Consider the following 12,431-nt stretch of genomic DNA (forward strand, 5'->3'; position numbering starts at 1 on the left):
ACAGGGGTGGAGAGTGGAATGAAACTCCCACAATCCAGAAGGAAGCAGTTTTTGACCTGCTACGCCACCTGGGATCCACCTGAGGGTACTGTGGGAGCTACTGGAGGAGCTTGCCAAGCCACTCTCCATCGTTTATCAGCAGTCCTGGTTAACAGGGGAGGTCCCAGACATCTGGAGGCTTGCCAGCGTGATGCCCATCTACAAGAAGGGCTGGAAGGAGGATCAGGGGAACTACAGGCCTGTCAGCCTGACCTCAGTGCTGGGGAAGATTATGGAGCAGTTCATCTTCAGTGTGCTCACCAGGCAGGTGCAGGACAACCAGGGGATCAAGCCCAGCCAGCACGGGTTCATGAAGAGCACGTCCTGCTTGACCAGCCTGGTCTCCTTCTATGACCAGGTGACCCGCCTAGTGGAGGATGGGAAGGCTGGGGATGTTATCTACCTGGACTTTAGCAAAGCCTTTGATACTGTCTCCCACAGCATTCTCCTAGAGAAGCTGGCGGCTCATGGCTTGGACAGGTGCACCCTGCAATGGGTTAAAAACTGTCTGGATGGCCGAGCCCAGAGAGTTGTGGTGAATGCAAACCCAGTTGGCGGCCGGTCACAAGCAGTGTTCCCCAGGGCTCAGTACTGGGGCCAGTTCTGTTTAACATCTTTATCAATTATTTGGGTGAGGGGATTGAGTGCTCCCTCAGTAAGTTTGCAGATGACACCAAACTGGGTGGGAGTGTCGATTTGCTCAAGGGTAGGAAGGCTCTGCAGAGGGATCTGAACAGGCTGGACTGATGGGCCGAGGTGAACTGTACGAGGTTCAACAAGGCCAAGTGCCAGGTCCTGCACTTTGGTCATAACAACCCCACGCAACGCTACAGGCTGGGGGAAGAGTGGCTGGAAAGCTGCCTGGCAGAAAGGGACCTCAGGGTGCTGGCAGACAAGCAGCTGAATGTGAACCAGCAGTGTGCTCAGGTGGCCAAGAGGGGCCAACAGCATCCTGGCTTGTGTCAGTAACAGTGTGGCCAGCAGGAGCAGGGCAGTGATTGTGCCCTGTACTCGGCGTGGATGAGGCCGCACCTTGAGTACTGCGCGCAGTTTTGGGCCTCTCAGTACAAGAACGTTGAGTTGCTGGAAAGCATCCAGAGAAGGGCAACAAAGCTGGTGAAGGGTCCAGAGCACAAGTCTTATGAGGAGTGGCTGAGGGAACTGGGATTGTTTAGTCTGGAGAAGAGGAGGCTGAGGGGAGACCTCATTGCTCTCTACAACTGCCTGAATGGAGGGTATAGGGAGGTGGGTGTTGGTCTCTTCTTCCATATAACTTGTGACAGGACAAGAGGAAATGGCCTCAAGTTGCAGCAGGGAAGGTTTAGGTTGGATATTAGGAAACACTTCTTCACTGAAAGAGCGGTAAGGCACGGGAACAGGCTGCCCAAGAAAGTGGGGGAATCACCATCCCTGGAGGTGTTCAAAGAACATGTAGATGTGGCACTCCAGGACATGGTTTAGTAGGCATGGTGGTGTTGGGTTGACAGTTGGACTTGATGATCCCAGAGGTCTCTTCCAACCTTAAGATTCTATGATTCTATGTCTGCTAAAAGCAGGTCTGTAGTACAACCAAAGGAGAGAATGGCCTAGTGTGAGGTAATGAGAAGCTGAGTATTATGAGACTGTACAGCTTTTGTGTTTATCTACTTCAAACTATGTGTCCAAGAGAGAGCAACATGGGGGAAGGAGGAAGCAGGGAGAAAGCTGGATGAAACAAGGACATAATGTTCAAGAAAACTACTGAAATTTTCCAGTTCTAAAAGAGATTCTTAAATTCTAAAAGAGGTTATAATAGTTCTTTCAGCAGTCATACTGTCAAAGCAGTATTAGTCGCAAATACAACACCCTCAAAGAATACAAGGCTTTGGGTCAGGTAAAAGCCGTAGTATCATTTCATCTGTTAAAAAGTAAAGAATCTCTATTTGAAATGAAAGCTAGTTTCTCATGACAAAGAAGAATGTAAAAAAAACTTTGTCAATGCACTGGTCAAAAACAGTCATGTACATTAAGGGAGAGCTTTTTTCAGGAACCTAACAGCATTCAGCCTCTGGCACGGCAAACAGACCTGGTAATACTTGAGCTTGAGAACTAAAGCATGAGAAGCTTTCTCTGTGCTGCTTTAGTTTATTTGATCATGGCTCTCTCCATGACACCAGCACCTTACACATTTCATCAAATATAAACAAAACGTTCTCTTTTAGCTTTGTGTGCCGTACTTTTTAAAAATGTCGCTTTGTTGTGTTATTAGATGAGACTGCACAGAACAAGAGACTTGTGCTTATTCCAATCTCTCCTGCAGCTGGCACAAGACGTTGAAAAAGACGCTGGCGGCTAAGCACTTGTGTCTCATCCCGGCGTTAAGCGACTCACTGCTCCAAGTGCAGTTTAAATATTCTGGTAGGTTAGGGATGTGAAGGCCGAAGAGCCCACGTAGTTAGTTTCTTATTTACAGAGATTAGCAAAGATAACAAAGATATTCTTGCAATTTTACAACCTATTCTTGAATGCACACACAAAGCTACTTTTATGCAGTGCAAAGAACGAAAAATCCACTTAGCTCACACCTATCCAGCTTCAGATGCACACTGGTTAAGTTCACCCTCCTATGTGCATCAGTCCTTCATCTGAAGAACCATTGTTTGGGCCTGACAAACATTTATCTCCCAGGCTCACCTCTTTTACCAAGAGCTCTTTATATCTGACCTACCATTCGTACAAACTCGTATTAGTTAATTTTGGTTTATTCACCCTTCAAATGCTCGTGTAGACACCAAAGAACTACATTTCAGACACGATGTAGATGTTTCTATACGAAGTCAGCACAATTTACCTCCTAGAAAGCTACAAGTTTTTTTGTTCTCTGACAAATAAGAATACAAATATCAAATTTTAACTGAGCTGCGTATCTTTACCCTATTTCTGAAAATGACTGCACTTAAAAAGATGCACAGAATTTATTTTATACTCCTCTTTCACAGAACTGAATTTTTAGAAGACTTTGTAATTATATCCCATATGGGTATTTTTACCTGTTCAAATTTCCAGCCATCGGACATTGTGGAAACCATTTGGGTGAGTTCCTCTTCCTGGCACTGCAGCACCCTGTACACATGTTTGACTGGCACCTTCAAGAAGAAATATAAGATGCTCAACACAGCATGAAATTCACTATGTTTGTGACTTGTCTAAAGTTGCCCTTATTCTTCAGAAATGGTAAGCAACACCATCTTAAACATCTTGCCCTTTTTTTTTTTTTTTAAACAAAATCTCATCTGTTCAGAATCACCTTGCAGAAGACTAAATGCTTCATGAATGTTTCAGGGACTAAAAGTGCTACTTAACAGTTATAAAAAAACAGTCTTAAGAATTACCTATTGCTCCATGTGGTTGCAAACCACAGCATTCAAAATAAACCCCGAGGTTTGGCAGATGTCTATCTAACTTTAAGGAATGTCTGACCAATGTCTTCATTTCCCTGTCAAATTCTCCCATCAAGATCAATGAATAAGCAGGACCATTTCAACTGAAACCCTTTAGAAAATGGTATCAGAGCAACTCTGATACCGTAATCTGGCTTCGAGAGAAATTTGGCAGCATGAGTTTGTAATACTCCATGAAGACTTAGTTATCAGTGAAAGCCAGAGTAGCAGAGTTAAAGAAAGAACTTGAATACTTTCTTTACTTAATCGTTTCTCTATGATATTCACTTCCATGAAGAAATATTCACAAGCTGCTACGAGGAGAGGTAGAGTTTTCTCAACTACAAATAAAGAAACTAACTTTGCTACAAAAGTGTATGAAAGGAGCTAAACAGCCTCTGTATGTATGCTGTATAAACATACCATATAAATAGCAGTTACACTGTAGTTAGGCAGTCTCATCATATTCAGAGTATTTAAATGTACATGAGAAGAGTATACTCTACAAAAGCTGTTTTCTAAAATAGCTATTTCCAGAAGTTCTGTTATGACAAATTCCACTATGACTAGGCATTTAAAAAAAAATCTTTAGAATGTTTTCAGTTTTGTAACAAGAACTGGAACCATATGCCCTTTGTAAGTACACTGTAAGAATATTAATCTTGCATACTAATGGTTCCAGCTCAGCCTGTGATGGAGGCAGCCATTCAGTATCTTACTGTGCAAATGAACAGTTAAGGAAAAAAAATGGAACCCACTCACTACTTGCCATAGAACAAATAATCAAAAACATACCAGAAAACAGCCTCACCTGTGAGATTTTGCTGTCTCTTTCTCTTATTTTGTCCTTTACTAGTTTTATTAGTGACGTGATATTGTAGAATTCAGCCTCTTCCAGTACACCTGGTATGAGAACATTTTTTGGAAAGAGAGTATAACCAAAGATTGCAGGCCAAAACCATCAACCAGTTCCTAAGATTATCTTCTCTACTACTATAGAAAATTATTTATTTTGCCCTAGGAAAAGTTCATTTACCAATCTAATGATTCTGGCTTCCTTCAGGTGCATGTAGTTCAAAGTTTAGCTCATTCCGAAAAACCGTCCTAAAAAAACCCAAAGAAAACTGATGCTCTTTCACACAGAAAATGAGAGACAGGAAACAAAAAAAAAAATTTAAAAGGAGCACAAATGCCATTTCATAGCAGACTGACGGACCACCATAGCTAAGGCCCCGCCTCAGGCTGGAATATGAAAGAGAAATTCAAATAGTGTTACTGAAAAGCTCTGTAGCTGCTAGCATCCAGAAAATTTTTCTTCCTGTCATTTGAGATCTTAGACCCTGAAACAAAAGCTTAAAGATACATACCTGTTCTGGTTTTGTTAGTGAGGGGGGGCCTAAGGTGGTAGCTTCTGTAGGAAACTGCTAGAAGTTGCTCCCCTTTGTTCAGTGGACTCGGCCGGGCCTAGGGCGGACCCGCTGCTGGCCAAGGCCGAGCCAATTGGTAGCAAAATGTCCCCTGATAACGCCTCTGCGATAACGTATTTAAGTAGGGGAAAACAGGAAAAAGAGAGGAGAAGATGTGAAGCAGCTGAGCGGGGGGCAGAGAGGGGGAAGCGCGAGCCTCATGGGCCTTGCAGGCCTCACCCTCTGGCCTCCCGCCGGGCAGCCGACTGGGCCCAACTCAGCCCGGCCCGGCTGCAAGAAGTGGAGAGGAGCAGTTGAAGTGAATAAGATGTAAAAAGGATCCTGAGAGGCGTCTGCCAGCCTGTTGTGAGGAACGGCTGCAGACGCCAAGGTCAGTTCAGAAGGAGGGGGAGGAGTAATGCGGCTCCTGGCCAAGATTCCCCTGCAGCCTGTGGTGAAGACCATGGTGGAGCGGGTTGTCCCCCTGCAGCCCATGGAGGTCCACGGAGGGGCAGAGATCCACCTGCAGCTCGTGGAAGACCCCACGCCAGAGCAGGTGGAGGCCTGAAGGAGGCTGTGGCCCATGGAGGGCCCGCTGGGACAGCTGTTCTAGAGGGACTGCACCCCGTGGAAGAGATGACCCACGCCGGAGCAGTTTCACGGAGGACTGTGGCCCGTGGGAGGGACCCCACGCTGGAGCAGAGGAGGAATGCGAGGAGTTCTTCCCCTGACGATGATACAGCGGCGTAAAACAACGCGTGATGAACTGACCGCGACCCCCATTCCCTTTCCCCCCCCCGTGCCGCTCGGGAGGGGAAGGTAGTAGAGATAATGTTAAGCCTGGGAAGAGGGAGAGGTGGGGGGAGGTTATCTTGTTCCCTGTCTCATTCTCCTGCTAATTTTAGAAAATAAATGAATAGTTTTCCCCAAGTCGAGTCTGTTTTGCCCGTGACGGTAACTTTAAGGATTTCTCCCCGTCCTTATCTCAAACCTTGAGCCGTTTTTTCTTATATCATCTCCCCCTGTTCTCTCGGAGGGTGGGGGGAGCGGGAGAGAGACTGCGTAGTCTGGTCCTGATCAGGGCTGAACTACGACAATACCACATATATAGTATGGAACATACTACCTGGAACAGGTTGCCCAGAGAGGTGGTGGATGCCCCATCCCTGGAAACATCCCAGGCCAGGCTGGATGGGGCTGTGAGCAACCTGATCTGGTTGGAGATGTCCCTGCTCCTGGCAGGGGGTTGGACTGGGTGGGCTTTGAAGGTCTTTTCCAATGAAAACTATTCTATGATTCTATACTGCTCTCACTCACAGGTTCAAGTCCGACCTGTTCTCCACATACACTATGTGTTTAACAATGCACATGGAATTTATATTTCACATTATTTCCTGCCAATATTGTTAGACTGTATTTCTCTCCGATTGATATCTTCAATACAGTTTTAGTACTATATGGTCTAAAACAGTCACTCTCCATTAAGGTAAAATGGATATAAACTGGGGACAGGCAGGGAGAAGTTGGAGGCAGAATTTACTCTTCAAGAGCATATTCCACACATCTGGACATACTAGAACCTCACTCTTACTTCACTTTACATCTTCTAAAGCTTGTTTCACAGCCAGTACTCTTTTGCTTGAATAGGGCTAAACGCAAATATTTCACACAGTCATACAGGAAAGATACAAGATTATAGAATAAAAGGCATCTTCATTCATGTTTGAATATTTATGTTCTATTTTGAATTGGGGATGGGGCTTGTGAAATCAGGAATCATACTCAAAATACTCAAATAACAGCATATACTATAACTGCACCATACCTACCAGCTTTGCTTGAAACAGATAAAAATGCTATACTGATTAAGATTTACCATCTACTTGTAAGTTAGTTTTGGTGATTCAAAAGCAGTGAAAACAATAAGCAAGTGACAAGAAAGCAAGAGATTTAGTAACACCTTACCTTCCTCAGCTAGGTCCTTGTTAATAACCAGTTTCCCGTGTCTGAGATAGTTCAGCACTGGCCCAAAGTAGGTCGGGTCTCTGTCTATTAAATAGGCACCCGTTTCATCCTAGATTAGAAAAAAAAACAAAAACAAAACAAAAAAAACAAACCAAAACAAACAAAAACCACCAAATCCCAAAACACCACCAAAACCCCAAACAAACGAAAAAACAAGCCAAAAAACCCACAATGATTTGAACATCCGAGCAGGAATTGCAAGCTAATATTCAGCTTGGCACCTGAATAGCAAGCAGGTATTCAGACATAGCCAGATCCCTTAAAGCCAAATTTACTAAAGACATTAAAAGGAATTCAACAATGTAGTTGTAATTGTACCAGACTGATCACTCAACTCAATCATGTACTACAGAACTACTTTCACCTGATCAATTCCCCCCAATCCCTTATCAAAAGATTATCAACACTCTTAGCATGAAAGATCTAAGCAGTAAGTGAGAACACTGAAAATTACGGTTAAAAATAACACTTAAAACCAGGAATCTACCATTTTGTTTGGAAACCTGAAAAATCAGAACAAAGGCTACACTCTGATGAGGTTCAAATACCAGCTTTTTATTTGCCTTTAATTTAAAAAACAAACAAACAAACAAACAAAAACAAACAAACAAACAAAAAAACCCTTACCTTCCCTTCAACCTCAACACTTTGTTCTAAAAACAAAGTGTTTTTCTTAGTGCAAATGTACAAATCCTCACAGGGTACTGAAAACAGCTGTGTACCAATTAAGGGTTGTATGTATATCTTCTAAAAAAAAAAAAAAAAAGAGTATACTGAAGATGCAGCTCCTACCTAGCTCATGCAGACAAAGAAGGGACAGACCAAACTAACTGATGCTCAGTTTACTGAGTACGGTGTTTTGTGGAATGCAAAACACAGTTCAAGAAATTCACCTGCATAGCTGATATTCTTTACAAAGAGATAAAGGAGCAAAATTGATATTTCCTACATAAATTAGAGTCTATGTGTGAACACCTGCAATCAGTGCAGTGCTGACAGGCTTTGTGCCAACCAGGGGCCTAAGAACAGATCCACTGCTTCTTTCTACCATCAAGTGCATCACTGACAGTACGAAACCTGTAGTACCCGAAGTCTTGGTGCAATAGATGACCTACAGATAAATACTGGAGAGATGTGACAGCATCCCTCATACTTTTAAAATTTATTCTTCAATATTCTAGTAGTTTATAGGAGACACTAAAAAAGCATCACTACCAACAATCCTAGCTAAATTTGAATCATTATCCCCAAAACCCACAAGTGATAGTGATACTTGTTCCACATTAAAAAGAATTCTACTGACCCAAACCTTCGCATTTGGACATGAATGCTGATATGTAAAGGTTTGATTACTGAACTGTGATGATACCTGAAAACTCCCTCTACTTAACCGTATCTAAAGTTCCTAAAATGTTTCACTGGAAAAAAAGATGGTGGATATATTTTCAGGTATATGGATTTAGTTTTTGAATATCTATGCTTGTCTAATCAGGGTTGGTGGAAGGTAGAAAGACCACAGCCTGAACTACAAAAACATAAACATCTTCCCATAATTGCAAGCTAAATGCTTGACACACTGTCATTTCAGAAGTAGTGAAGCAGTGTTGCATTTCATATAAAATTAACTGTTCAAGAAAATGCTAATACATTACAATGAGCTGACAGTTAACCTACACTCAGAGCAGACAGTGGTTGAAGTTGCCTAATCACAATTTCTGATGACCTAAACTCATGGTCTCACAGAAGCAAGATGATGCACCAAAACCAGGAGACAGATGAAGTACATGAAATGGTATATTTTTAATGTTTCACATTTAAATATATTTACATTACCAAAACACTTCAAGAATGAATAAGCTACAGATATAACCCAAAGAAATTAAATTAGCTGACAACTGTGTGAATTATAAGCTGAAAAGTATTATTTAATACAGGAACAGAAACCAGGGAAGCAGGAAAGGAAGATCTAAAACTGATAAAAAGAAACAGTGTTTTAAAGAAAAGGGCACAGTCTTTAGTCATCGAACTGAATTAAGGAACACACGGGCTTACAAAACTAGAGGTCCTTCCAGTGAAGGGAAAGAAGTCTCTCGAAACAAGCTTCTTCAGTATGATTATTGTATTCCTCTACACTACAGTGTTTTCTCACACCACTCTGAAGCAATACTGGCCACCAACTCTACACCATCACAAGGACAGATAGGTGGGTCACAGAAGCAAAATAAATAAAAGCTCGATGAGGCCAGGCTGGGAGAGCTGGGGCTGTTCAGCCTGGAGAAGAGGAGGCTCTGGGGAGACCTCAGAGCGGCTCCCAGTGCCCAAAGGGGGCTGCAGGAAAGGTGGGGAGAGACTCTTCAGCAGGGCCTGCTGTGACAGGCCTGCTGTTACGACACCAAGTTGTGTGGTGCCGTCGACACGCTGGAAGGGAGGGATGCCATCCAGAGGGACCTTGACAGGCTGCAGAGGTGGGCCCGTGCCAACCTCATGAAGTTCAAGCAGGCCAAGTGCAAGGTCCTGCACCTGGCTCATGGCAATCCCAGGCACAAATCCAGGCTGAGCGGAGAATGGATTGAGAGCAGCCCTAAGGAGAAGGACTTGGGAGTGCTGGTGGATGAGAAACTCAACATGAGCAGGCAATGCGCCCTTGTGGCCCAGAAGGCCAACCGCATCCTGGGCTGCATCAAGAGGAGCGTGGCCAGCAGGTCGAGGGAGGTGATTCTCCCCCTCTACTCTGCCCTGGTGAGACCCCACCTGGAGTACTGTGTCCAGTTCTGGAGCCCCAGCACAAGAAGGACATGGACCAGTTGGAGAAGGTCCAGAGGAGGGCCACGAAGATGATAAAAGGGCTGGAGCACCTCTCCTATGAGGACAGGCTGAGAGAGTTGGGGCTGTTCAGCCTGCAGAAGAGGAGGCTCCGGGGAGACCTGATAGCAGTCTTCCAGTACCTCAAGGGGGCCTACAAGAAAGATGGGGAGAGGCTGTTCAGTAGGGCCTGTTGTGATAGGACAAGGGGCAATGGTTATCAAAATAGAGGGGGGTAGATTTAGATTAGAAATTAGGAAAAAATTTTTTACGATGCGGGTTATAGAACACTGGAACAGGTTGCCCAGAAAGGTGGTGGAAGCCCCATCCCTGGAATCGTTCAAGGCCAGGCTGGATGAGGCTCTGAGCAACCTGACCTAGTCAGGGATGTCCCTGCTCCTTGCAGGGGGGCTGGACTAGATGACCTTTGAAGGTCCCTTCCAACCCTAACCATTCTATGATTCTATGATTCTATGACAGGACGGGAGTGATGGTTTTAAAATAGAGGGAGGCAGATTCAGATTAGATATTAGAAAAATTTTTTTTTACACTGAGGGTTGTTGAACACTGGCCCAGGTTGCCCAGAGAGGCGGTGGAAGCCCCATCCCTGGAAACATTCCAGGCCAGGTTGGCCGGGGCTCTGAGCAACCTGATCTGGTTGGAGATGTCCCTGCTCCTGGCAGGGGGGTTGGACTGGGTGGGCTTTAACGGTCCCTTCCATCCCAAACCATTCTGTGATTCTAAGTCTCAGGTAACAATGGTTACTTCACTCTTTACACAAAAGGCCTCAATTTTTTTCTTTTAATGGACTACATGATCTGAAATTACTCTTCCTAAGTAGATTTCTATATACTAAACAAATTTCCAACAAAAATACAAAGGGAACAAGCTATGTCAGGCCTTCTCTTTCAGCTTCCACCTAATGAGAGGTCACCAGCAACCTGCACTGCCCGCATTAATTAGTCTAGCACGCACACCAGAGCTTATTATTAGCACTTGTACCAAACACACTTTACACATACTGACAGCATCCACTCTGTGAAACATGTTGTTCTACCTATTTTTAACCATTTTCCTCATCATCCACCATTTTTTTTCCATTTTATCATTCCTAATCTCACTTTTTTCCTGTTATTCCTTCCCTAACCACTATCAAGTTTTCTTTGTCACCAAATTACCATCTAGAATCTATAAAAATGCTTAATTTTCACAAGGATAAATACAAATACCATAATAAGCACATGTACAATATACCACATATGAATAAAGTGCCATCTCTCTAGTGTCATATTTTACTCTATCAAACCTTCCAGGCAACAATAGGTCTTCAAAAACAATGAAAAAGAAGGAAAAGGAACCCAAAAGTCTTATAATTTATGATGTAACAGTAACCTTTTTTTTCTTTTTTACATTCGTAAATATCAATAGTTAAAGTTCAAGGACTCTGGCTAAATTCTAACAGTGAGCAAGCCAAACTGTCGATAGCATTCACTTTAAATTCCATGCAAAATTATGAATAGACTGAACAATTCAGAGTAACTGGCCACTTGCTTACCCTGATTACAGATACGGAAAAGATGCTTTAATTCACATTCTTACAAAGAGGAAGATGTGTGTCGTGACTTTGACCTTACAACTCGGGTATGCTGAGACTAGTGCCACAGAGTCAAGACCCCAGCTGTAAAACATTCAGCAAAGAATATTGTAACAATATGCAAAGGACTGCAGCAGAGGCACACGGCTGACTCCCTAGGCACCCTCCTACAGAAAATGCCTCTCACTCCTCCTTTGGAGCTGCCTGATTATCCTTCAATGTACACTAAGCAGTTCACGTTGAAATCGGTGAGAAAAGCCGATTACACTAGATCTTTGAGGATATTTATGTAAACAAATCCAATAAAAGCTGACACAGCAATGTAGTCGTCTGCTCCACCTCGAACTCTCAAAATACGGGTCATAAGTCTTTCCACACCTTCAGAATATTGTCAGGATTTACTTCATCCACATGAACAAGAAAACACATTGTAATCTCACGTGTAACGAGCATTTTGGATGCTCTTTCTAAAAGAAACATTTGGTTTAAGATAAGAATAATAAATTTCACTTCAAAGGCGACCTACACAGTTTAAAGGTGCAGCTACCGTCTGCACAGACATAACTGAACTAGTTTTAAGCTTCCTAGCTTGAATATTACCAGACTGTGTTGTCCCAGCTATGCTACTTCCTCTGCTAATTAGTTAATTAGCTTTCTACAAGCTTTAAACAAGTTTGAATCTTCACTGACACAACCCGTGTGGGTATTTTGAAGCCATTTCCCAAGTTTCAGGTGAATACCACAAATGCCAGACTCAAGGCTCAACTTCCCAAAAATTCTGATTTGGCAGTCATGCAAAGTAAGAAAGAATGCGAACTAAACTCTTTTCTTCATAGACATACATTTACTGGTGTACGAGCTAATTTAATTATCGGCTTTTCTGCTTGGTCTTGCTTCTAGATGTGCAACCTGCTCCCCTCCCTTTTGTCAGCTGGGACAATATCAGAGCTTTCCACAAGCTGGTTTAACTGACTGAAGTTATAAAAAAATACACCTCCTCCTTCATTTTTGCTAAGTTACATACTTCTCAGATGGAGCATGATCAGAGGAATATGAAATGTGCCTATGAACTATACAATGCGTTTTGTATTATGAGCACAATTCAGTATTTATCTGTTGAAAATATATCTAAAACTTCCCAAAGGG

General features: G+C 43.1%; 1 protein-coding gene across 5 annotated transcripts in view; it reads right to left on the reverse strand.

Annotated features, from left to right (window-relative positions):
- Positions 1 to 12,431, reverse strand: part of LOC104477254 (BTB/POZ domain-containing protein KCTD5) — a 34,372-nt gene that overhangs the window by 18,517 nt on the left and 3,424 nt on the right. For all 5 annotated transcript variants that reach the window (XM_086760032.1, XM_086760036.1, XM_086760034.1 and 2 more), the window contains exons 2-4: positions 6,830 to 6,938; positions 4,270 to 4,361; positions 3,069 to 3,164 (exon numbers count right to left, since the gene is read on the reverse strand). In XM_086760032.1, coding sequence (XP_086616158.1) covers positions 3,069 to 3,164; positions 4,270 to 4,361; positions 6,830 to 6,938 — 297 coding nt within the window. The remainder of the gene's footprint in view (positions 1 to 3,068; positions 3,165 to 4,269; positions 4,362 to 6,829; positions 6,939 to 12,431) is intronic.

Source organism: Chlamydotis macqueenii, chromosome 15 (assembly GCF_036417535.1).
Source record: "Chlamydotis macqueenii isolate bChlMac1 chromosome 15, bChlMac1.mat, whole genome shotgun sequence".
Classification (NCBI taxonomy): Eukaryota; Metazoa; Chordata; class Aves; order Otidiformes; family Otididae; genus Chlamydotis; species Chlamydotis macqueenii.